This window comes from Emys orbicularis, chromosome 21 (assembly GCF_028017835.1).
Source record: "Emys orbicularis isolate rEmyOrb1 chromosome 21, rEmyOrb1.hap1, whole genome shotgun sequence".
Lineage (NCBI taxonomy): Eukaryota > Metazoa > Chordata > Testudines > Emydidae > Emys > Emys orbicularis.
In genome coordinates, this window is record NC_088703.1 from 21,384,465 (window position 1) to 21,407,292 (window position 22,828).

The 22,828-nt window shown below is 56.1% G+C and overlaps 1 protein-coding gene across 1 annotated transcript; it reads left to right on the top strand.

Moving 5' to 3' along the window:
* Positions 1–4,674: 4,674 nt before the first annotated feature.
* Positions 4,675–21,864, top strand: LENG8 (leukocyte receptor cluster member 8). Its single transcript, XM_065421009.1, has 15 exons — positions 4,675–4,712; positions 9,156–9,327; positions 10,131–10,238; positions 10,509–10,622; positions 11,423–11,672; positions 13,148–13,310; positions 15,046–15,231; positions 15,507–15,818; positions 16,500–16,634; positions 17,113–17,398; positions 18,099–18,200; positions 19,023–19,091; positions 19,445–19,574; positions 20,041–20,248; positions 21,702–21,864. The coding sequence occupies exons 1-15, from the start codon at positions 4,675–4,677 to the stop codon at positions 21,862–21,864; spliced, it is 2,436 nt and encodes an 811-aa protein (XP_065277081.1).
* The last annotated feature ends 964 nt before the right edge of the window (positions 21,865–22,828 follow it).

The window sequence follows — 22,828 nt, forward strand, 5'->3', positions numbered from 1 at the left end:
GTAAAGGAATGAAGGAGTGAAAAAGCACAGATGAAAAGGGGCCCATCGAAAAAGGAGGGAACGCGATTGCAAGGGGGCAAGACAGAGCGGGCGAGTGGACCAGAAGAGAGAGCAGTGGCCAGCCGGCCAGACAAGTGAGCCCGGCAGCAAAACGGGGCCCGGCCACTCCCGGGGAGCCAGCCCCAATTAACGTCTAACCCCCCCGCTGTAGGGGGCCAGCCCCCGGCCCCCGGGCTGTAGAGCAGAGACCTGTAGGCAGAGGAGAGAGGTGACTGGCGTGAGCTGGGGGGGACCCCGCCTGCCGTCCCAATTAGAGCCTCAGCCACTAACGAGTCTTCGATCCAGAGGAACAAGAAATAAAAGGGACATTTTATTTTAAAGGGAGCTGTGTGCGCGCTTTGATTTGCCTCTCCTTTAAGGGGCGCTGCCCTGATCCAGCCCCAGGGCAGGGACTGGCTGGCTCAGGGGGGTGGGGAATGGTGCACGGGGCCTGTCCCCTCTAGGGGGCGCCAGCTCCCATCCGGCCCCAGGGCAGGGACTGGCGGGCTCAGGGGGGTGGGGAATGGGGCACGGGGCCTGTCCCCTCCATGGGGCGCCGGGTCCCATCTGGCCCCAGGTTAAATGAGTTCAGCCGTTGTCCTGTCAGGCCAATCCATGTCATGACTGACACAAATGGGGCCCCAGAACCGAGGCCGAAGGAGCCCCTGAACCTGAATGCCCCTCTGCCCCCTAGTGGGGGCCCCCCTTGGGGTGGGAGCACGTGGAGGCTGGTCCCCGCTGTTAACACTCCATAGCCCATGGCGGGAGGGGAGGAGAAAGCATCTGGTTAGCCACTGTCACACTCAGAAGCCCTAGCTCCCACCTCTTCCCTCCCACTCCCTCCCGATCTGGAGATAGAACCCAGGAGTCCTGGCTCCCAGCCTGCCCCACTCTCACCACTAGACCCTGCTCCCCTCCCAGAGCTGGAGATAGAACCCAGGCATCCTGGTCATGCCCCCGTGCTCTAAGCACTAGACCCCTGTCACGGACTCCCAGGCCCCATTCTCTTTCGGCTCCATACGGCCCCTGGGAGACCCCCTTTCGGTGTGACAGCCCCATCCCTGAGGGTCACACTCGCTCTCCGGGGTTAGGCCATCAGGCCCCACCACCTCCTGGGGCTGCACCTCTGAGCCTCCAGCCCGCCTGGCTCCCTCCGTGAGCCCCCTTGGGGAGGCCACTCACTCTGGCCCCATAGCGCTGTGTACACCGAGGGTTATGTGGGCGTCACTGCGTTGCTCCGGGGTGTGGATTTTTCACACACCCCCCCTGCGAGCGATGTAATTATACTGGTATCGGTCTGTAGCATAGACCTGGCCGGAGAAAAATGTTCTCGGCAGCTGTTTTTAGTTCCTTCCAGAATTTCACGCGGCTGGGACGAGCGGGTTCCCGGGGCAATTAGCAATGTGTTTGTGTTGTGATGTCGTGTTTCGCCAGCCTTGGCGATGGGCCGGGGCCGATCCCTGCTGCGGGCAGGGTCACGGATCCAGAGCAAACTTTTTTTTTTACAGCCAGGAAGCAAAAACTTAGGGGAGAAAGAAATTCGAAGGGAGATTAACGCTAGCAGCAACTTGCATCAAGTCTAAACAGGGTGTTATTAGCCGAGCACCCCACTGAGCCCTCCCGACACCCCAGGGAGTGGGATGGGTTTCCAGCAATGAATTTCTCAGTGCTCAGCTGAGGCCCAAAGCCTTGGGAAAGGCTGGCAGCAGGTCAGCCACCATCACACGTAGGAGTCCTGGCTCCCACCTCCCTCCCAGAGCCAGGGATAGACCCCGGGGGTCCTAGCTTCCAGCCCCTTACTCTAACCCCCACACCCCTCCCAGAGCTGGGGAGAGAACCCAGGAGTCCTGGCTCCAAGCCCCCAGTGCCCTCACCACTAAACCCCACTCCCCTCCTCCAGAGCCAGGGAGAGAACCCAGGAGTCCTGGCTCCCAGCCCCCTTCCCTCACGACTACACCCCACTGCCCTCCCAGAACCACGGAGAGCACCAAGGAGCCCTATTTAATATTACTCCCACCTTCCCTTCCCATCCTTTCACATTCACTCTGACTGGGCATGAGGGGGTCTCCAGTTTACAAGGTCATCCAGATCTTCTTGTATAATATTCCGGTCCTCCTCCATATTGGCAATACTCCCAACTTTGTGTCATCCGCAAATTTTATTAGCACACGCCCGCTTTCTGTGCCAAAGTCAGTAATAAAAATGTTAAATAATATTGGTCCCATGACCGATCCCTGAGGAACTCCACTAGTAACCTCCCTCCAGCCTGACAGTTCACATTGCAGTGTGACCCCTCGTCTTCTCCTCTTCAACCCCTTCCTTATCCACCTTTCAGTTCTCATATTAATCCCCGTCTTCTCCAATTTCACTAATCGTTTCTCATGTGGAACTGTGTCAAATGCCTCACTGACACCCAGGTAGATGAGATCTACTGCATTTCCTTTGTCTAAAAAACCCCAGTGATCTTCTCAAAGAAAGGCTCTGTTGAATCCAACAATTGAAACAATTGTAGAAAAATCTACAATTACTTTCTATCATCAGGGTAATCCGCTGGCCGGCCGTGAGACATTTTGTTTACGTTGACCGTCCGCAGGCACGGCCCCCCGCAGCTCCCAGTGGCCGCGGTTCGCCATTCCCGGCCAATGGGAACTGCGGGAAGGGGAGCGGGCCGTGGGGATGTGCTGGCCGCCGCTTCCCACAGCTCCCATTGGCCGGGAACAGCGAACTGCGGCCACTGGCAGCTGCAGGGGGCCGTGCCTGCAGCGTAAACAAAAATGTCTCGCGGCCGGCCAGCGGATTATTCTGACGGGCCGTGTGCCGAAGGTTGCCGACCCATGTTCTATAATTTGGGCGACTCACTTTGTGCAGTTCACCAAACTTGGAACAGATCATTTAACATTAGGAAACATCCTAACAGCCCTTTCTTATCTTAATCCCTCTGTTTATAAACACAATTCTGCCTCCCTGCCTCAGGGGCCAACCAAGGGAGGTTTTTAAAAGGCTTTTTAAACTCCCCCTAGAACTGTGCGCATGCGCACAGCAGAGAGTGAGTGAGGATGAAAAACAAAAAACAAAACGCGGACGAACCCCCCCAAACCTGCCACCTATAACATGATGAGCAATTAAAAACAACCAAACCAAAATCTGCTTATTGTAAGCGGACTTGGTGATTGTTGCAGAGTTGGGGAAAGAACCCAGGAGTCCTGGCTCCCAGCCCCCTCCTGCTCTAACCACTGGACCCCACTCCCCTCCCAGAGCCAGGGAGAGAACCCAGGAGTCCTGGCTCCCAGCCCCCTCCTGCTCTAACCACTGGACCCCACTCCCCTCCCAGAGCCAGGGAGAGAACCCAGGAGTCCTGGCTCCCAGCCCCCCTCCCCCGGTCTAACCACTAGCCCCCACTCCCCTCCCAGCGCTGGGGAGAGAACCCAAGCATCCCCTAGGTCGGATCCCCTTCCCCATTTTTTTGCTTCCGCCTTTGAAGGGATATGTCCCTCCTAAGCCACCATCCCTCCCCTGGCACCCACCTCATTGGCTGCTCCTGACGCGCCCCGCCTCTCCACCCCGTTCGCCAATCCAACCCGAGCTCCTCCCTCCCGATTGGTCGGACGGAGAGGAAAGGGAAGGGTGGCGCGCCCTGCGTCGTGACGTCACTCCGCCGCCGCTGAACTTCGCTCGCTCTCCCTCTCTCTCTCTCTCTCTCTTCCACCCCTTCCGCGTGCGTTACGTTACGTGCCGCGCGAGGCGCCCCGGAAGGACGCGAGCGGGAGGGGAAAAAAAAAAAAAAAAAAAAGAACCAGAACCAGGGAGGCCGCCGCCATCTTGAGAGCGCGGGACGGAGCCAGCGCGGCGCGCGAGACACCCCCCGACGCGCCCCTCCCCCACAGCGCAGCGCAGCGCGCGCCCCGCGGCGACCGGACGTGGGCGGCCGAGGCCGGGCCTGGAGCGGAGCCCGCGGCCTAGCGCGGGGGGGGCCCTGAGCGGGGCCGAGGCGGGGCCTGAGGCCTAGAGGAGCAGGGGCCCAGGCGGGGCTGGGGGGGGGGGGTGACGCCCTAGCAAGGGGCTGTGGGGCCAGTTGGGGGCCGCAGGGCGGGGCCAGGGGCCCAGGCAGGGATCTAGGGGGGCTCTGAGAGTCGGGGGGGAGGGGGCTGAGGTAGGGGGGGTGCCAGGAACCAGGGGGGCCTGGAGGGTTGTGGGGCCAGAGGCCTGGTCGGGCCCCGTGGCCAGGGGCTGAGGAGCAAGGCAGGGGTGTGTGGGGGGGGGGATAGGCAGAGAGAGGGGTAGGCCTGCGGGAGTGGGGGGGTCTGCACCCCTAAGAAGGCCGTGACTGAAGGGGGAGCTTTCTGGCGCACGCCCTCCCGGCTTCCCGACCTGACGGGCCTCGGTTTCCTGCCCTGGACAGTGGGGCTGGGCACCCTGAGTTCCCGCCCTCCCAGCCCAGCACCCCCATACGGAGCGAAGGGGAGCGCCCCTGGATTCCTGCCCCGGGAGGCACCGACTTGAGGCTGCTGTGACTGTCTACTCTGCACCCCGGCACTGCGAGAGAGGGGCGCGCCCCGGGGTGCTGCGTTCTGTCTACGGAGCCGGGTCGGGGAGCGACTTCTAGAATCCCAGATCCCCCCCTCCAGCGACTGAACGATGGCGACCAACATAGGCGACCAGCGAGCCTCTGAATGGTGATCTTTGCATGTTGGGTGCTTGGGTGGGAACAGTAGAGGTTGTTCGTTAATATACTGCTGCGTTGAGGTTTTTGTGGGGAAGGGGAGTAGAGGAAGCAGTGAAATGTCTCTAGCAGTGGCTGTCTTCATTTGACAGAAGCCCGGATTTATGGGCCAAAGCAAACTAAGCTCCCCTTATTCTCCCAGGCTGCCACATGCCCTAGTCAGTTAGCCGGGCTGGATCGTCTTGTCACCAAATAGCTACAAAGGAATCTTCTCTTTCAGAGCATAAGCTAGTGATTCAGAAGGGACAGGAATGGATCCTTGTTCTCTGTGCATTGTAGCGAGCCGGACACAGTGGCTGACACTGTGCACAGGATCATCCTCATCTTGTGTAGTTATAATTTTAAAATGACTTGGAAGAGAATGTTGACTTTTTAAGGCGAGAGTTGCCATCTGCTATATGGGACCCTGACCTTGTTGAGGCTCTTTTTCTACTGCACCATAGAAAGGCCCTTTTTTTCTCACGGCCTTTGAAAATGGGGCAAAGCAAGGTTGGGGGGAGCACTGGTGGGTTAAGCCACACAGTTTTTTTTACTGGTATAGCTGTTTCAGTTAGGGGTACGATTGATATTGCTGAAATAGTTATGCCCGTGTGGATGCAGCTACACCAGTATAAAGGTATACCAGTATAGCTGATTTCCCTCGTGTGGGAATGAGCTATACCAGTATAAACATCTTGATAACTGCATCCACGCTGGGGAAGATTAATGCACCGACTTTAATTATACCGGTATCAAAGTGGTCCAGCTTGTGTGTCTAAACAAGTCTTCTGCATCTTTGTTATGTCAAGTGTGACTAGAGTAGATGGGTGAACCCCTTTAAATGCTTCAGTAAGCTGAAATGTTTATTGGTACTGAGGGTGTGAGGATAAAAATTCTGAGCACAAATCTGAAAGAGCCAATCAGAGTGACCAAGGAAGCGAGAAGCAAATTAATGGGCTCATCGCTAAAGAGCTGCAGTAAAACCTTTTAAGTGGTCTGTGGATTTCACGTTATTTTAGGGGGTGGTTTCTCTGTCATAAACATTAAGTCAAAGGCTTAGAAATATAGCACAAAGCAGACTGCCTTAGTATGAGAACTTGTCAAATTAGTGTTGTTTGGCTGACTTTGGTATTAAGTGTAACATTCGTGATTTGCCTGGCTGCGTTTAGCACTGTGAAGTTCTGAGCTCCAGTCCTGCAATGAATTCTCCGCAGGCAAAACCACTTGGCCCATGTGGGTCCCCTGTCAACTTTGTTGGAAGGTCCCTCGCTGAGCTCATTGTAGGCTGGGACCCTCCTGGAGTGGAAATGACACACATTTTCAGTTCCTTTTTAAAGGCCTCAAAACTACATGTGAACCGTTTTGCTGCATACCAGGGTGTTGTGGGTTTTTAAAGGTTGTCGGGGGTAGGAGGAAAACTGAGGGTGTTTCTTTTTTTCTTCTTTTGTGATGTATAAAGAAATCTTTTACCATTAACTGTTTATTGGGATTTACCAGTGTTTGAGGGGGAGGTTTATGCGGTAGGCAAGCGAGTCATAGCTTAGCAAACTCTTAAGGCCGGGAGGAACATTAAATCATCTAGCCTGACCTCCCATTTAACAGGCCATAGAATTTCCCCTAATTCCCCTTGTACTGACCCCAATAACTTGCATTTAACTAAACAAGCATCTTCCAGAAAGGCATCCAGTCTTGATTTGATACCATCAAGAGATGGAGAATTCAATTCGGCACAGCCTGTGGGAGTTTGTTCCATTGGCCACAGACCCTTGCAGTTACAAATTTGTGTCTCGTTTCTAATTTGTTTGGCTTTAACGTCCAGCCACTGGGTCTTGTGCTCCATCATGGTGTGGGTCAAAACCTTTTTTATGAAACCAAGAGGATGGTGCATTAGATAAAGAGTCAAAGAGATCTTTTCTCCTAACAATCAGTTTTGAGTTAAATCAGTGTTGGAAAGAGAGTCTGACGATCTTCCCCTAGCCATTGGCTTAGAATCCTGCAAAGCCTTAACTTTCCCCATGTCACCTTGGTACCTGTGATGTCATAGTCCTGCCAGTTCTCCAGCCGGATGGATAGATATCAATCATGATTTGAATCCCAAAGTGGAAAGCCTCCATTTAAACCATCAATTTAAATCAACTTTTCCATTTGTACTTCAGTTATTTTCTAATGAAAGGTGCGTTCTCATTGGTTGACAGAACCATTAAAATGTAGCACCTTTACAGTAGATGTGGTTCATCTTTTTGCTATCTTTGGGTGTACAGTATATCTATATACACTTATTTAAACTATTATATAGCTTAATATTTTCAGATTATTAATTGTACATTTTTAGTATGTTGGAAAAAGGTGAATGAGATATTGCTTAGTTAAGTATCAGGGGGTAGCCGTGTTAGTCTGTATCTACAAAAACAACAAGAAGTCCGGTGGCACCTTAAAGACTAACAGATTTATTTGGGCATAAGCTTTCTTGGGTAAAAACCTCACTTCTTCAGATGCATAGAGTGAAAGTTACAGATGCAGGCATTATATACTGACACATGGAGAGCAGGGAGTTACTTCGCAAGTGGAGAACCAGTGTTGACAGGGCCAATTCAATCAGGGTGGATGTAGTTCACTCCCAATAAGAGATGAGGAGGTGTCAATTCCAGGAGAGGAAAAGCTGCGTCTGTAATGAGCCAGCCACTCCCAGTCCCTAGTCAAGCCCAGATTAATGGTGTTAAATTTGCAAATGAATTTTAGTTCTGCTGTTTCTCTTTGAAGTCTGTTTCTGAAGTTTTTTTGTTCAATGATAGTGACTATTAAATCTGTAATAGAATGACCAGGGAGATTGAAGTGTTCACTTACTGGCTTTTGTATGTTACCATTCCTGATGTCCGATTTGTGTCCATTTATTCTATTGCTTAGTTATTACTGTTGTGCCATATATATAAAATTTGATGTCATAAGTTAATGTTTTTCCCCGGATTTTTTCTTTCTATAGAAAAGCAGCCTTTAACTCAAAGTTTTTTTGGTAGAAGTTCATGGATTTAGCAGTTTTATTTTTTAATTACTTTAGGCCTAACATATCTTGTATTAAATTCAGATTTTCTTTTAAACAGGTTTATTTTTAAAAAGTAAACCTTATTAAAATTTAAATAATCAAAAAATCTGATTTCATAAAAATAATCATTGATTTTTATCCAGTCAACCATGGAGTCTTCCAGGAAAGAACTGGGTAGACAAGACATGAATTTCTACCATAAAACCTCTTAATGCCCTCATTATAAGCAAAAGGCGACACAACATTGGTATGAAATCTGATCAGTTTAGGGGCATTCTACTCAGCTTCCTAAAATATCCTCTCCCTGGCCAAGCAAGATGACTTTGTATAGTTTTCTTCATAGTTTAGCTGGGTGTTTTCTAAGCCCTGGGACTTGCCAGATATTGGACAACTGAAAATAAGCCGTGTCATTTTGAAATGGGAAGCGTGCTTCTTTTATTTTTTAGAGATTTCCTTTTTTATTTTTTAAAAAACTAAATCGACAGCTCTTTGAAAGTCACTCGGCGGTTTGATGCATAGAAGTAGTTGTGGCAGCAGGCGGATTAATGAGCAAAATGCAGGTGAGAAGGCCAGAGGTATAACACCCTGTAATGTTGCCCTCTGACTTACCTGTGAAGACGAAAGCTTGTTTGTGTTGTCATAAAGACACTAGATGCCCGGGAGCGAAATAGCCACACCAGACTCAATGGGACTATCTGAGCGTATGCGCCTCTTTCACGGCAGGCCAGGTTCTCGGATAGAGAAGGGGACTGCCAGTAAGGGACAGAGCTAGACACGGCTAAGTTTGACTCTGGATCCCATGGGTGAAGGCTGCTCCCCTCTGGCAGTTTGGTGATCTGTGTGAAATGAAGTATCTCAGTCCAGTTCCTAGTGGCCATATCATGTTTGGCTGTGGGAGGTCATGGAGACATGACTCCCAGAGCAGGATGGACCTAATGATTTGGGTTCCTTTCCCTCCTAGCCTTTCTGTGCCTCGGTTTCCCCTCTGTAGCATGGGGGTGATAGCCCTGCCCAGCCTCATGCAGCTGCTGTGGGGATTAATACATTAAGATTGCAAAGTGCTTAGATGCTACAGCAGGGAGCGGGGGCAGATAAGCATCATAGTGTGTCCTCATTACTTACCATGTGTGAGCAGGAGACCCTAGTGCGGAGGAGGAGGGAACAGCGGCAAGAGTTGAGGTGTGTGCAGTAGAGTGCCTGCCAAGAGAATCGCTGTATTTATCCTCTGGGTGGCACTCCTGCCTCCCTTCTGCTGTTAGCTAAAACTGCAGCTTGCTTTACCCTCGACTGCCTGGGGCTGACCCTTACCTGTGCAGCCAGGGCAGGGGGATTCCCAGGCTCCAAGCGTAACTCTTGTCTTTCTCTTGACACGTCCAGGGCTCCCCAGTACAATCTAGGGAACAACGCAGCCCGGGAAAACAGCATGGAGGGGCAGGCACACGAGAACCCTGAGTGGGAGAAAGCCAGGCAGGCACTGGCTAGTATCAGCAAAGCCAACGCCGCCTCTGGGACCAGCAAGGGCTCCAACAACGGACAGGCTAACACGCAGGTAACATGCCCCCGCTTTTTGATGGGATTCTGGTCTCCTTGGAGCCAGTGTGCCCGGAGATCTTACCCCGCCCCAGTGCCCGAGAGAAGGATCAAAGGATTAATTTCCATACTGTTTCACGGGCTGACGGTGTAACCTAGTCAATATCGCAGAGGACTGGAACTTGGGAGACCTGGCTTTGCTGGGTGAACCTGGGGAAGTCACTTACCCTCCAGTCCCCTTCCTCTGCCCGTCTTGTCCATTTAGATCATCAAACTCTCTAGAGCAGGGACGGTCTTGTGTATGGACAGCTCCAACCGCTGCGGGGCCCCCATCTGTTACCACAAATCACTTCAGCCCACTTGGGATGATTCCGTTTTATACCTTGCTGATTGGACACATTCGCTCTTCTTTATCTACGTGGCTACTGCCCTCGGGAGCCCCAGCCATGGATCGGGGCCCCGTCGTGGGAGCTGCTGTACAAACCCAGAACAAAAAGCCCCCAGTGAGCTTCCAGTCTGTCGTCTGACCCGGTTGGGTTGTGTCCACACGCTGGTTTTAGACACGGTCTTCTATCGACAGTATTGTGTGTGCGCACACCTCCTGCGCTACCGTGTTGTGTATCGGTGCATGCTGGGGAAAATCTGGGTTGCTATCCCCTGCTGCCCCAGCAGCAGCTCATATCCAGAGGTCTGGTACCCGGTGCAGTGCACCGTGGGATAGCCAACAGAGGACTAACTGCGGCCAATGCGCAAGGCTAGTGGGGTCCAGTCTGCGCTCCCTAGTCACTGCCTTTCCTGATGGTCCCGTATGTTTCTCTGCAGTATGCCTCCCAGCAAGGAGACCCAAACGCTATGCAGCAGCAGCAACAATATTACCAGTGGTACCAGCCGTACAGCTTCGGATACCCCTATAATTACTGTTACCCAATGGTGAGCGATTTATCCCCTGCCGTGTGTTTGTGATCTCTTAGGAGCCCTGGGGTCTAGCCCCAGCTCATCTCTTGCTAAGTGACTTAGCATCAGCTCGTGAGAGGTGCTGGGCGGTGGGAGTTGACTTTGGGACGTGCAGGAAGCCTTTAATATCTTTTGCGGGGGGCAGGGCATGTGTGTGTGTGGGGGGGGGGTTAGCCAGCATTTGTAAAACACTTGCTAAGTGCTGTGTCCTGATGCGACTCTGTGGGGCTGGGCTCTTCTCTGCAGAACGTCTACCCAGGCTACAGCTTCCCCAACCAGTACGGGGTCGCAGGGTCGTATTCCTCTTCGACGGCCCAGCAGCCGCAAGGTCCGGGCCAGCACCAAGGGAACATGAACCAGGTAGGTCCCAATGTCCCAGCCCTCGCAGAGCGCTTAGGGGTTACGCTGCCCGGCCTTCTGGACAGTGCTCGGTTCTTTCCTCCCACCCAGGGCCAGGAGTCGCGTCAGGATGTGGCCTAGTGGTTAGAACAGGACTTGGCGCACCTGGGTTCAGTCCTTGGCTCAGAGGTGCCATGTTCCCTAGGGGTTGGAGCAGGAGGGACTGGGAGTGAGAAGTGACTGGTTTCTGTTTGAGACTCTTGGCGGGAGTGTTGTCTAGTTAGAGAGCGGGGCTGGGAGCCAGGACTCCTGCGTTCTCCCCCTGCTCTGGGAGAGGAGTGAGGTCTAGTGGTTAGATTGGGGGGCTGGGAGCCAGGACTCCTGGGTTCTCTCCCCAGCTCTGGAAGCGGAGTGGGGCCTAGTGGTTAGAGCGGGGGCGCTGGGAGCCAGGACTCCTGGGTTCTCTCCCCAGCTCTGGGAGGGGGCGGGGTAGAGCACAGAGACTGGGTGTCAGGGCTGCCACCTGCTGGTTGTATGACAGCAAGCAAGAAACTGAGGTACACACTTTTCCTCTTGAGCCAGGGGCTTGTAACCCTTGGCCGCTCCCCAATTCTTAAGACGACGGGCTGAAAATGGCTGTTGGCCCAGTTCCCCCCTCCTTGCCCCGTGAAGGCCGTGGGGCTACACTGGTGTATCTGGGAGGGGGGATGGGCCAGTTTGTCTACACCTCTACCCATAATCTGCTTCTCACCGGGCCTTGACACCTGTGCAGGGCAGTCGTGTGCCACCCTCCACTGAGAGCATCTCTCTCCCCCTTCCAGCCCCCGGTCCCTGGCATGGAGGAAGGCATGGCCTACCCCAACCAACAGCAGCAGATGGCCACCTCCAACCCCCCGCAGCCGCCTCCACAGCATGGCAACCACCCCGGGGGTGCCATGGGCCAGCAGCAGGGCGGCTCGTCCGGGGGCCAGCACCTGCAGCAGAACTCCTCCGGCGCCTCCTACAGCCAGCACGGCTACTCAGAGGGGCCCAAGCCCAAGAAGGGACAGCAGCTGTGGAACCGCATGAAACGTGAGTCCTGTCCCTGAGTGCAAATGGCTACTCCTGGGTACCAGGCCTGGGAGGGGTCAAAGGATTAGACCAGGGGGTCTGGGAGCCAGGACTCCTGGGTTCTGTGTCCAGCTCTGGGAGGGGAGTGGGATACTAGGGGATTAGAGCAGGGGAGGCTGGGAGCCAGCACTCCTGGGTTCTATCCCTGGGTCTGGTGGGTTAGAGCAAGGGGGAGGGGGCAGGGAGACAGGAACAGAACCCAGCCATCCTGGGGGAGCGTGTTCTAGTGGTTAGGGTGGGGAGCTAAGACTTCTGGATTCTGTTCCCAGCTCTGGGCAGTTCTTAGGGGTTAAAGCAGGGTGGGGGAGACTGGTGGTCGGGTCTCCTGGGCTCTGCTTCGCTCTCCTCAGCTGAGTGGCTGGATGAGCTGGAGTGGGTCTCAGATCAGTCGCTCACCCTGTTGGCAGCCCAGAGCCAGCCCCGCTCTGGCACTGGAAGCGGGACTGTATTTTGGCTCACGCAACATCCCAGCTGTTGACGAGGTTCCTGTCACCGACCCTTTACTGGTGGCAGACATGAGAGTTGGGGGCCCAGCGTAACTTTCAGAGCCCAGGTGAAGTTTGTGGCCCTGGTGATGAGGAAAAGCATCTCTCGACTTGTAAATGAGCTCGGGCGATCCTAAATAGAGACGTAATAAACACAGAGCCGCGTACACAGCTCTTCAGAGCGTATCAGCGCTTTGTGCTCGTTCTCAGTCTGCCAAAACGACTAATACCCCTTCCCTCCTCATGGGGGCGTGCTCTGCAATGGAGACTTTCCTCTAAGGGGCATCAAGTATGTTAGCCTTCTGCCTTCTCTCCAGAGGCACTCCCCTCCCCTCCTGTATTGCTTGCCCTGTGTTTGAATGCAGCCGCTTCTGGGGTGGGGCGTGGGAATGGCTATACAGAGATGCTTGTCCTGGTGCTGAGATGCAGCCACCTCTGTAGCAGGGCACAGGACTGGTTATACAGGGGTCCCTCGCCTGATGCAGAGGTGAAGCCACCTCTGGGATGGGACATGGGGCTGTTTATACAGGGGTTTTAGCATCAGCACAGCAAGACGACATAGCAGTTAAGTTTCAGAGTAGCAGCCGTGTTAGTCTGTATCCGCAAAAATAACAGGAGTACTTGTGGCACCTTAGAGACTAACAAATTTATTAGAGCATAAGCTTTCGTGGGCTAGGTTGTAGCCCACGAAAGCTTATGCTCTAATAAATTTGTTAGTCTCTAAGGTGCCACAAGTACTCCTGTTATTATAGCAGTTAAGGAGATTCTGTTTCCAAGTACAATTAGAGAGATGGTGGATTGGCTTAAATCAAGTCCGACAGATGTTGGGGTCCCGTGTATCTAGTTTGGGGGCTTGATCTCGAGTGAGTCCCTCAAATCCAAGGATTTAATAAACTCGGAATTCACCTCCTGCTTCGAGCCATCCGGTAAACTTCTCCCTTGTCTCAGCAGAAGCCCCTGGAGCCGGCGGCCTGAAATTCAACATCCAGAAACGCCCCTTCGTGCTAACGAACCAGAACTTCGGGGCCTCGGACCAGCACGGCAACTTCGGGCCGCAGCAGAACTCGGAGAAACATCACAACCAAGGGTACGTGTCTCACTCCCCTGCCGCTCCGTCAGTCACACTCAACCCCTTAGGGAGGTGGGCTGGTCTATAAAGGGGGAAGCGACGCAGAGCTGGGAGCGACAGCTGAGTTAGAATCCCAGCTCTGCCCCTAAACTCCCCGTGGGCAAAAGTTTCTCATAAGATCAGCTCTCCACTCCCCTGTTCATCCTAGCAGCCCTTCTCTGCCCGTCTGGCTTGGATTCCTCTTCCTTGAATTATTTCCAGGGAGTTCTCTGGCCTATGTTAAAGAGATCAGACTAGATGATCACAACGGTGCCTCCTGGCTTTGGAAAAACCCAGGGGTGCCCGAAATGGCACACAGGACTCCAGTTGGGGGCTTCCCAGTGCCTTGTCCAACAGCGTTAATACTTCCCATCGTGACAGGTTGGACCCCCCTTCCAGGGTGCCACCTGATGTACTGGGGTCCTGCTGAGCCCGCCCGTTCCACCAGCCTGGGCTCCCTCACCCTGTCCTGCTGCGCGCACACACGCACTCAGCTGTAGACTCACACAGAGTCTGCAGTCAGCTCTGTGTGGGAAGACTCAGCTCGGGGAGTTGCCCAGCACTCTGTTGCACACACCCTGTGGAGAGTAAACCCAAAATTATATGGTCTTATGCTGTATCGAGATCTATACAGCGTAAGCTCATGAAATTCGCTCCCTCCCTCAATGGGGAGGAAGATCTGCACAGCTTTTTATCCCCTCCCCGGTTATGAATTGCACAAACCGGGTTTCAGAATAAACAAAAAAGGTAAATTGTAAGTGATTTTAAGAGAGAGCAAACAGAACAAAGCAGATCACTGAGCAAATAAAACAAAACACGCAAACTAAGCTTAATACACTAAAGAATACTGACTACAAATAACTTCTCACCGTAAATGTTGTTTCAAGCGGGTTGCAGAGTTTCTTGAAGGTAAACTGCACTGCTGGCAGCTTAAATCTCCAGGGATTCCTATTACAGGCCAGACCTTTCTCGCCTGGGCTCAGCCCCTGCCCCACCACCCCCCAGCTTAGTTCCTTTGTTTCTTCAGGTGTTTTCAGCAGTCTCCCTTCTTGGGCAGGGAGGCAGTGGAGCAGAACCAAGATTAACTCACTCCCCGGCCTTAAATATGATTTGCATATGGCAGGACTCCTTTGTTTCCCTGTTTGACCCCCACCCCCTCCTAATGGAAAAACACTAGAAGCCCAAGATGGAGCCTAGTACCAGGTGACATGATCACCTGACCCTGTAATGTCAGAGCAGCATCCAAGGAAACTTCTGGGAAGACGGGAAATTCATATCTTCAAAGTCGGATTGTCCTTCCTAACGGCCCATCCAGGCTGTTTGCATACTGTCTGGTGGGTGTTCCCAGGGTGTACACACAGTTGTAATTGTTACATAGTCGGTATTCCTAACTCCAGAGACAGAAATGATTCATGCGTACAAATTGGGTAATCCTATTCAGTAAATCAGAACCTTTCCAATGATACCTCACATGACCCAGGCTGCGTAAAACACATCTTAGTTGTGCCATATTCATATCATGACCATATCTCAGTGAAGAATATGGGGTGTCATGTCACACCCATATCTTCTGGCCTGATCTAGCCTAGGTTTGCCCCATCTTGGGATCTATAAATCCCATCAACTTGGGGCGGGTCTGTGCCCTGGACTGCAGGAGATTATCTCCCCTCCCAAACCCTGCTTGAGTGGCTCACCCTGGGTCTCTAACGTCTGGCTTCTATTCTGGTCCTTTTCCCCCCAGCTCGTCCGCTGGCAAACCAGAGGACTGGCCCCAGGACATGAAGGAATACGTCCAGCGCTGCTTCACCGCCTGCGAGTCGGAGGAGGACAAGGACCGGACGGAGAAGCTGCTGAAAGAAGTGCTGCAAGCCAGGCTGCAGGATGGCACGGCCTACACCATCGACTGGAGCAGGGAGCCGCTGCCAGGGTGAGCCACAGTGCCGGCGGGGTGAGGGTCGGGGGGGGCGGAACAGAGCGGGGCTGGGAGCCAGGACTCCTGGGTTCTATCCCCAGCTCTTGAAGGGCAGTGGGATGTAGTGGTTAGAGCAGGGTGGGCTGGGAGCCAGGACTCCTGAGTTCTCCAGATACTGTCAGGAGTAGGCACTGTTGTAAAACAGGGGTGATCTCAGCCCCCCCAAGAAGCAGGTGGCTGAGCTCTGACCCCCCAGCGGCGCCTCTCGTAACGTGCCCTCTCCCTTCCAGGCTGGGCAGGGACAGTATGGCTGAGAGCCCCAAGAAGAAGCGCTGGGAGATGTCTTCGCTTCACGCTCCCCGGGGCCCCATGCCGGCCGGCCTGTCGCAGCAGCAGCAGCAGAGGGGCAACGGTGGAGGAGGCACGGTGGGCTCCCAGTCCCAGCGCGGTGGGGGTGGCGGGGCCAGCCGGGCCCGAGGGAACAGCTTCCCCACCAAATTCGGGAACCGCAACGTCTTCATGAAGGAGAACAGCTCGTCCTCCAGCGCCGGCTCCCGCTCCCGCTCGTCCTCTCGCTCGCCCAGCCGCCACTTCCGGCGCAGGTAGGGGGCTGCGGGGCCAGGGCTGCGCGGGGGCCCAGCCAGAATACCGGGATACATGAGGGTGGACCCCTCAGACAGCCCTAGCTAGACCCTGAGGGCGTGATGTGATTAGAAACAAGATCAGACCCCAGGGCCTGTCCTACCCGGCGTGTCTCTCTTCTCTCTCTCTTCCCCCCCCCCCCCCCCCAAAAAAAAAAAATCAGGCCCCTGGGCCTGTCTAGCCTGGTATTCCTCACCCCAGGCTTTCCTTGGATCAGACCAAGAGGCCCAACCAAGCTGGTATCCCTCACGCCACTGGCTCAGCCCCTCGGGCCCCTCCAGGACCCTGAAAAGCTAAGTTAACCTGCTGCCCTGGTAGGGGGGGGAGACAACATTGGAAATGGGACCCCAGTGTGACTGGCACAGCGACACCTGCCTGAGTCTGCAGAGAGCCTGAGCCCATTGCTCGGAGTGGGGAGAACTGCCTGTGCATCTCCTCCTCAGGGGGAGCTCTCACCCCCCCCCCCCACACACACACACACACATGCAGGAGACTGGGGGGGGGGGGGGGAGCTGGGGAAGAGCCCTGGACTGGCTCTTGGGGGAGGGGTGGAGGGGGCCCCAGGATTGCTGTGGGCAGGCCCTTCGGGGGAAGGGGGCAGGGATGAGATGCCGGGCTCTAACCCTGCCTCTTTCGGGCAGCGATTCCCATTCGGACTCCGACAGCTCCTTCTCCGGCACCGACTGCCGCCTGGCCAGCCGCAGGAGCGCGCCGAAAAACCGCGGCCGAGGGGGGCACATGGACCGGGGCCGCATGAGGATGCAGAGGGGTAAAAGGTAACCCCGCCGCGTCCCGGTCTTGGGCACGCCAGCCAGGAAGTGGTTAGGTGGGGGGCTCTCGGGGTCGGGACCAGCCTGGCTTAGCTTCAGGTCGGTCCGTGGCTTCGCTGTCCAAAGCAGCAGAGTTTGAGCACAGACGGGGAGCCAGGACTCCTGGGTTCTCCTGGGCTCTCGGTGGGGAATGGGGGCTAGTGGGTTGGAGCGAGGGCAGAGTGGGAGCCAGGACTCCTGGGTTCTCTACCCGGCTGTGGGGTGGGGGTGGGAGCCAGGACTCCTGGGTTCTCTACCTGGCTGTGGGGTGGGGGTGGGAGCCAGGACTCCTGGGTTCTCTACCCGGCTGTGGGGTGGGGGTGGGAGCCAGGACTCCTGGGTTCTATCCCAGTTCCTCCCACAGATTTGCCATGTGATCCTGGGCAAATCTGCTGCCCCCTCCACTTGGCTGCTGAGCTGAGCCTCCCGGCCCCGTCCCTTTCAGGCATGACCAGGGCCCCTCCAAGCGCAACCGCCGGCGGAACGCCATGGACTACGAGGACCCCGAGAAGGAGTTCAAGAAGCAGCGGCGGGCGGCCCGCTTCCAGCATGGCCACTCCAAGAAGCTGCGCCTGGAGCCCCTCATCCTGTCCATCAACAGCCTGGACCCTGCCGGCTCGGAGAGCCTGGACTGGGACGAGCTGAAGATTCTGGGCACCTGTCAGGAGATCACCAAGCACTACCTGCGGCTCACGTGCGCCCCAGACCCCTCCACCGTCCGGCCTGTCTCGGTGAGCGCCGGGCAGCTTCCGCTGGGGTTACTGGAGTGCCCCGGGGCAGGCCCCATCAGGCCAGGGGCCCCAGATGGAATTGGGGTGGGGGGAACATAATGCTGGGAGCCGAGGAGGTGTCCCAGCTGAGATCACAGCTCTGAGGGTATCCAGTGAACCGGCAAGGCGAGGAGCTAATGCTCTGTGCCACGTGAAAGCTGGCAGGCCCAGTACTCTGCTGGTGCCATCGGGCGCTAGTGGACAGAGCGCCGGACTGGTGTCCAGGATGCCTGGGGGGGCAAGTCACTTCCCTGTTTCCTGCCTCAGTTTCCCCTCCCAGGCTTTGTCTATGCCATACTCCAGTGTGGGGACTCTGCCTAGGCAGCACCCCACATATGGAAGCTGGGTGAGGGTGGGCCTCGGATCTTGGTTGGGGTCTGCACACAGGGGGCTGATCTCAGGTTAGGGTCTGGGCAGCCCCTAGCATTATGGTCATCACCCCCAAAGGCGCACCCCTCCAAAGCAGCGATCAGCCGGCCCGCAGGCCAGCCTGGCTTCACGGCCTGCTGTCTCGTGAAGCACTGGGGCTGGGAGCTGAGGCTCTGCTCCCCATGACAGCTGGGACACTAACGCTGTCCTGTCTAGTGCGGGCGCTGCTGTCCCCTGGGTGTCGCCGCTCTCACTCGCGTCCCCTGCTCACCCAGGCGCTCTGCGTCCCCAGGTGCTGAAGAAATCCCTGTCCATGGTGAAGTCGCACTGGAAGGAGAAGCAGGATTACGCCTTTGCTTGCGAGCAGATGAAATCCATCCGGCAGGACCTCACGGTGAGCTGCCCGCCCCACCCCCAGGAGGGGTCCACGGGGAGCTGAGCTGCAAAAATGGGTCTTGGCAGAGGCCTTCCTCCGAGGGCCCCTCTGCACCGGGAAACCAGCCGCTTTGGATGCAGAGTCATGACTCCAGTCTAGGGTGTCCACACGGGGTCACGCTGGATCATTCTCCTGCTATAGCCGTGTTGGTTAACTTCTCCATATAGACAAGCCCTAAATGACTAGACATGGTGCGACTTGGGACTCCTGGGTTCTCTCCCCAGCTCTGGGAGGGGAGTGGGGTCCAGTGGTTAGAGCAGAGAGGGCTGGCAGCCAGGACTCCTGGGTTCTCTTATCCAACCGTACTTCACTTGCTGTTTGACCTCATTCAAAATTGGTGGCAGCTACAAGCAACTTCCTGTCTTGCGTCGGGAGAGGAATTCTCCCTTCCTAGACAGGTGGCTTCATACGTTACTGTCTCACTATATTCTGTGTGTACAACCTCTTCCTCCCGGCCCTCGGATCCCCCAGCGCTGACTCCTGGGCCGTGGGGTTAACTTGTCCTCGCTCTCCGGAGCTGCCCACCTCGCTGGCCTGCCCTGTTGGCACTGCTGCGGGAGCAGCTAGTCAGAGCTCTTAAGGTGGCCCCTTGGAGGCCCCCCGACCTCTGTCCCATGGAGCCGCTTCTCCTGTACCAAGAGTGGCAGTCTGGTGGCAGGACGCTCATCACCGGGGGAGGGGGTTGTGTTCGAATCCGACCTGGATAACGCAGGCTGTAGAGCGTCCCATGGGGGATCCCTGCTTGTGTCTGGAGTAACCCCTCTCCTCCGCTCCATGCAGGTTCAGGGCATCCGCACGGAGTTCACGGTGGAGGTGTACGAAACCCATGCCCGGATAGCGCTGGAGAAGGTGAGGAGGGGTGGGCGTCTGGGTTGTCGCCTGCACGCTCGCTCCGTCATTGGAGGGGCAGCTGTCGGGGGGGGGCGGGCGGGCGGGATGTCTGTCCGCTGAGATAAAACCCGAGCGTTGGGGGCAACGTGGAATGGGCCGGGTGTAAGGGGGGCAAAAAAGGGCAAGTCGGCTTGAGCATCCAATTGGACCCCTGGGTTCTATCCCTGACTTTGGGAGGTGGTGGGGTCTAGTGCTTAGAGCAGGGGGGGGCTGGGAGCCAGGACTCCTGGGTTCTCTCCCCAATCCCTCAATAATGCGCTTTGGGTGAGTCGGGCCCCGCCCCGATAACAGGAATTCCCGTCTCTCCCCAGGGAGATCATGAGGAATTCAACCAGTGCCAGACCCAGCTCAAGTCTCTTTATGCGGAGAACCTGCCGGGCAACGTGGGGGAGTTCACTGCCTACCGCATCCTCTATTACATCTTCACCAAGAACTCCGGCGGTGAGCGAGCCGGGCAGGCCCTGGCCGGGGACGGGAGGGGAAGACTCACGCAGTATAAATACGCAGAGCCTCCTTGGCTGCTGGCCCCACATTCCCTAACCATAGAGATCCTGCCCTAGAGGGGTGTCTTTTCCCCCCCCCCAAGCTTGGCCCTTGGCCACAGAGCGGGGATGCACAGCCCTCGGGTGGGGTCCCCCCTTGGCTGCAGAGCTGTGCCTAGAGTGGCTGCCTACATAAGTGCCACTCTATCCGTCACCCTGCTCCAGTCTGCGCTCTATGGTGAGCCTTGGAGGACTCCCCAGGGATTCTGAGCCATAGAGCCCCCAAAGAGCCAATGAAAATGGCCATCCGAGATGGAGAGCCTCCCAGCCAGTGCCAGGAGACCGACCCGGCTCTGCAGCGCCCCCAGGGCTGGGAACGGGCCTGTGGCCAGCCGCGGTAACCGCCTGCCTCCCCTCCCCTGCAGACATCACCACGGAGCTGGCCTACCTGACCAAGGAGCTGAAGGCGGACTCCTGCGTGGCCCACGCGCTGGCCCTGCGCGCCGCCTGGGCCCTGTCCAACTACCACCGCTTCTTCAGGCTCTACCGCCAGGCGCCCTGCATGTCCGGCTACCTCATCGACAAGTTCGCCGAGCGGGAGAGGAAGGCGGCGCTCAAAGCCATGATCAAAACGTATGTCGGGCCGGGAGGGCGCCCCGCCCGCTAACCTCACCCCCTGCCTGGCGGCTGGGCTGAGGTGCCCCCTCGCTGGCTGAGCGCTGTTGTCCGGAGGCGCCCGGCGCCTCCCGTCCGAATCAGGGTAGAGATGTGGGTGCATCCAGTCACATCTCTCCCTCTCCTCCGGTCGTCTGTACGGCTGTGTCCGATTGGCCAGCTAGGGCAGGGGTTAGGAAGGATCCCACACTGGTAGGGGGGTGACCTAGCTCGGGGCGGGGGGAGAGTCGTCCATGATCTTAACCAGCCCCTCTGGTCCTGAGCAGCCGTCTCCATCCGGCAGGTAAGTAGAACGTAGCCAGTGTGCAGTGGGGCCCCCGTCGTGGACTCGTCTCTGCTCCGTACCCAGATGCTGGGTAGCCCTTGGCTCGAAGCGGGGAGCTGGGACCGGCCTGGCTTGGGCTGAGGCAGGGGATTGCAGCCCGGCAGCGAATCTTCCGGGCGTGGGGGGCTTAATTTGTGGGAGATCAACGTTGGCACCTTGCCAAGGGGTGGCAGATGCAGGTGTCCTAGTGCCATAGCCCCCAGACAGGACTGGTGGTGGGGGATCCCGTTGTGCTGGATGGTGGCACTTTTCTGGAGGTCAGATCTCCTGAAACCTTCTCCGTTCTGATTCGGAAAGTGCTGGTGGTTCCCTCCCGGAGCGGGGGAGGCTTGGCTGCCCTCCCTCTCCCGCTGAGATTCAGAGGGGCCAGGCTGCTGCCTAAAGCGGTGGAGGAGGCAAACTTCCTGCTGGGGGGAACAAGGGCAAAGCTAGAGAGGGCAGCCAGAGGACGGGGGAGGGTTGGGAGTGGCCTAAGGGGCCACCGTAGGAGAGTCTCCTGGCCACACAGGGAGATTCTAGCCGTCAGATCGTGTCCCACGGCAGCTGCCTTCCCTGCTCTCAAAACCAGGGACCTCATGCTGCTCCTTAAGGGCATGGGGTGCAGCCCCCCCTGAAGAGCATGGGTGTGAGGGGAAGGAGGTATCTGTTACCCACCGCCTGACCTGGGATGCGGATGGTTGCTGTGGGGGGTGCAGGCAACCGAACTGATGGCGGTGATGGGTGGGAGCTAGCGGTTTGGGGCAGGCAGTTACCCGTTTGGCTGTGATCTCTGTTGTGGGGTGCTGCCTGGGGGTCAGGTCTGGGAAGGGCAGGGGGATCAGAGCTGCGGGGCCGGGTGTGTGTGTGTGTGCAGGCTGTTTGGGGGTCAGGTCCAGGGGGAAATGGTGGTGTGGGGTCAGATCTAATGGGGGCAGGGTGTTGTGGGGGGCAGATCTGAGGTGGAGGGGTGTACTGGCTACATCCCTGGGGCCGAGATCCGTTAGGTGGTGGTTCAGTCTGTGCTTGTCCTAACCTGCCTCCTGCTGCGTTTTTCCCCCCCTGTTCCTTGGTGGGTTTTGTTTATTTGTTTCGTTTTGTTTCCTTCAGTTTCCGCCCGGTGCTCCCCGTCTCCTACGTTCAGTCCGAGCTGGCCTTCGAGGCTGCGGAGGAGTGCCAGCTCTTCCTAGCCGCTCTGTCCCTGGTGTACACGGGCACCGACGCAACCAAGATTGACTGCAGGCAGAGCTTAGCAGTCCTGGCCAACTTCTAACCTCCCCCTCCCCCCTCCAAAGCCCCCCCTCTAATCGCAACCAAAGGGTAATGGCGGCTCGGTGTGTGCCACAGGCCAGCCACCGGGGCATGCCCCCTGCCCCCACGCATCTCCGCAGACGGACGAGGGTAAGCCGGCCGGCTGCTGGACAGCTCCTCCATGGCGTGCCGGGCAGGGGCCCACGCGATGTTAACGCTTTTCTTTAGTCTCTTGCCAGCGGATCGTTCTCTGGGGGCACTGGGGCGGGGAGGGTCAGCCTGTCCTCCGCAGCAAAATGCCCTCACCTGGCGTGACCGCCGTCCCATTCGGCCATGCCAGCCCGCGCCACCTCAGTCTTCGGCTCGGTGCACGCACGCCCGTGTTCGAAGAACCGCCCCTACCCCCACCGATCTGTGTAAATGGTGTCGGGAGGAATCGACTACGAAACGCAACACTCTTTCCTTTCCTCCTGCCCGGAGCAATCGGAAGTGAACTCCGGAAGGAAAGAAAAACCCAGAGCTTAGCTGGGCTGCCTAGTTAAACCACCCTAGCAACAGGAAGCAAACGTCTAGAGCCGGCCGGTCTGGAAATCTTTTCCAGAACTGTAGTCTAGATCCGCCTGGCACTTTAAAAGCCAAGGAAACCATTTCCTCTGTGCAATGCTGATCTCTTCTTGGAAATGTGATTTCTCTGTGTATATTTCTTCAGGATATGCTGTACAGAACCCCACCCTTCTATGATGTAAATAAGGAGATAAATCCATTGTATTTTGTAAAGTATCTTTTCTACTTTTTTTTAATTATAAACTTTAGCAGGTCGGGTTGTGATTTTTCTTTTGTTGACATTGTTGGGTTTTTTTTTTTTTTTTTTAAGAGTAGATCTTTTGTTGGATGTTATGTATATTTCCACCTTGGTCTGAAACTAACGTTGTCTCAGTTTTCTCTTTCTCTCTTACCCCTGCTTCTGAGCTTTTTGGCCAGCCTTG

Bases quoted from the DNA above. Each gene is read 5' to 3' on its own strand.
- LENG8 (XM_065421009.1), top strand. From the start codon at position 4,675: ATGGCGACCAACATAGGCGACCAGCGAGCCTCTGAATG. The intron at 4,713-9,155 runs GTGATCTTTGCA...TGACACGTCCAG, and splicing joins GACCAGCGAGCCTCTGAATG to GGCTCCCCAGTACAATCTAG. The intron at 19,092-19,444 runs GTGAGGAGGGGT...GTCTCTCCCCAG, and splicing joins CCCGGATAGCGCTGGAGAAG to GGAGATCATGAGGAATTCAA.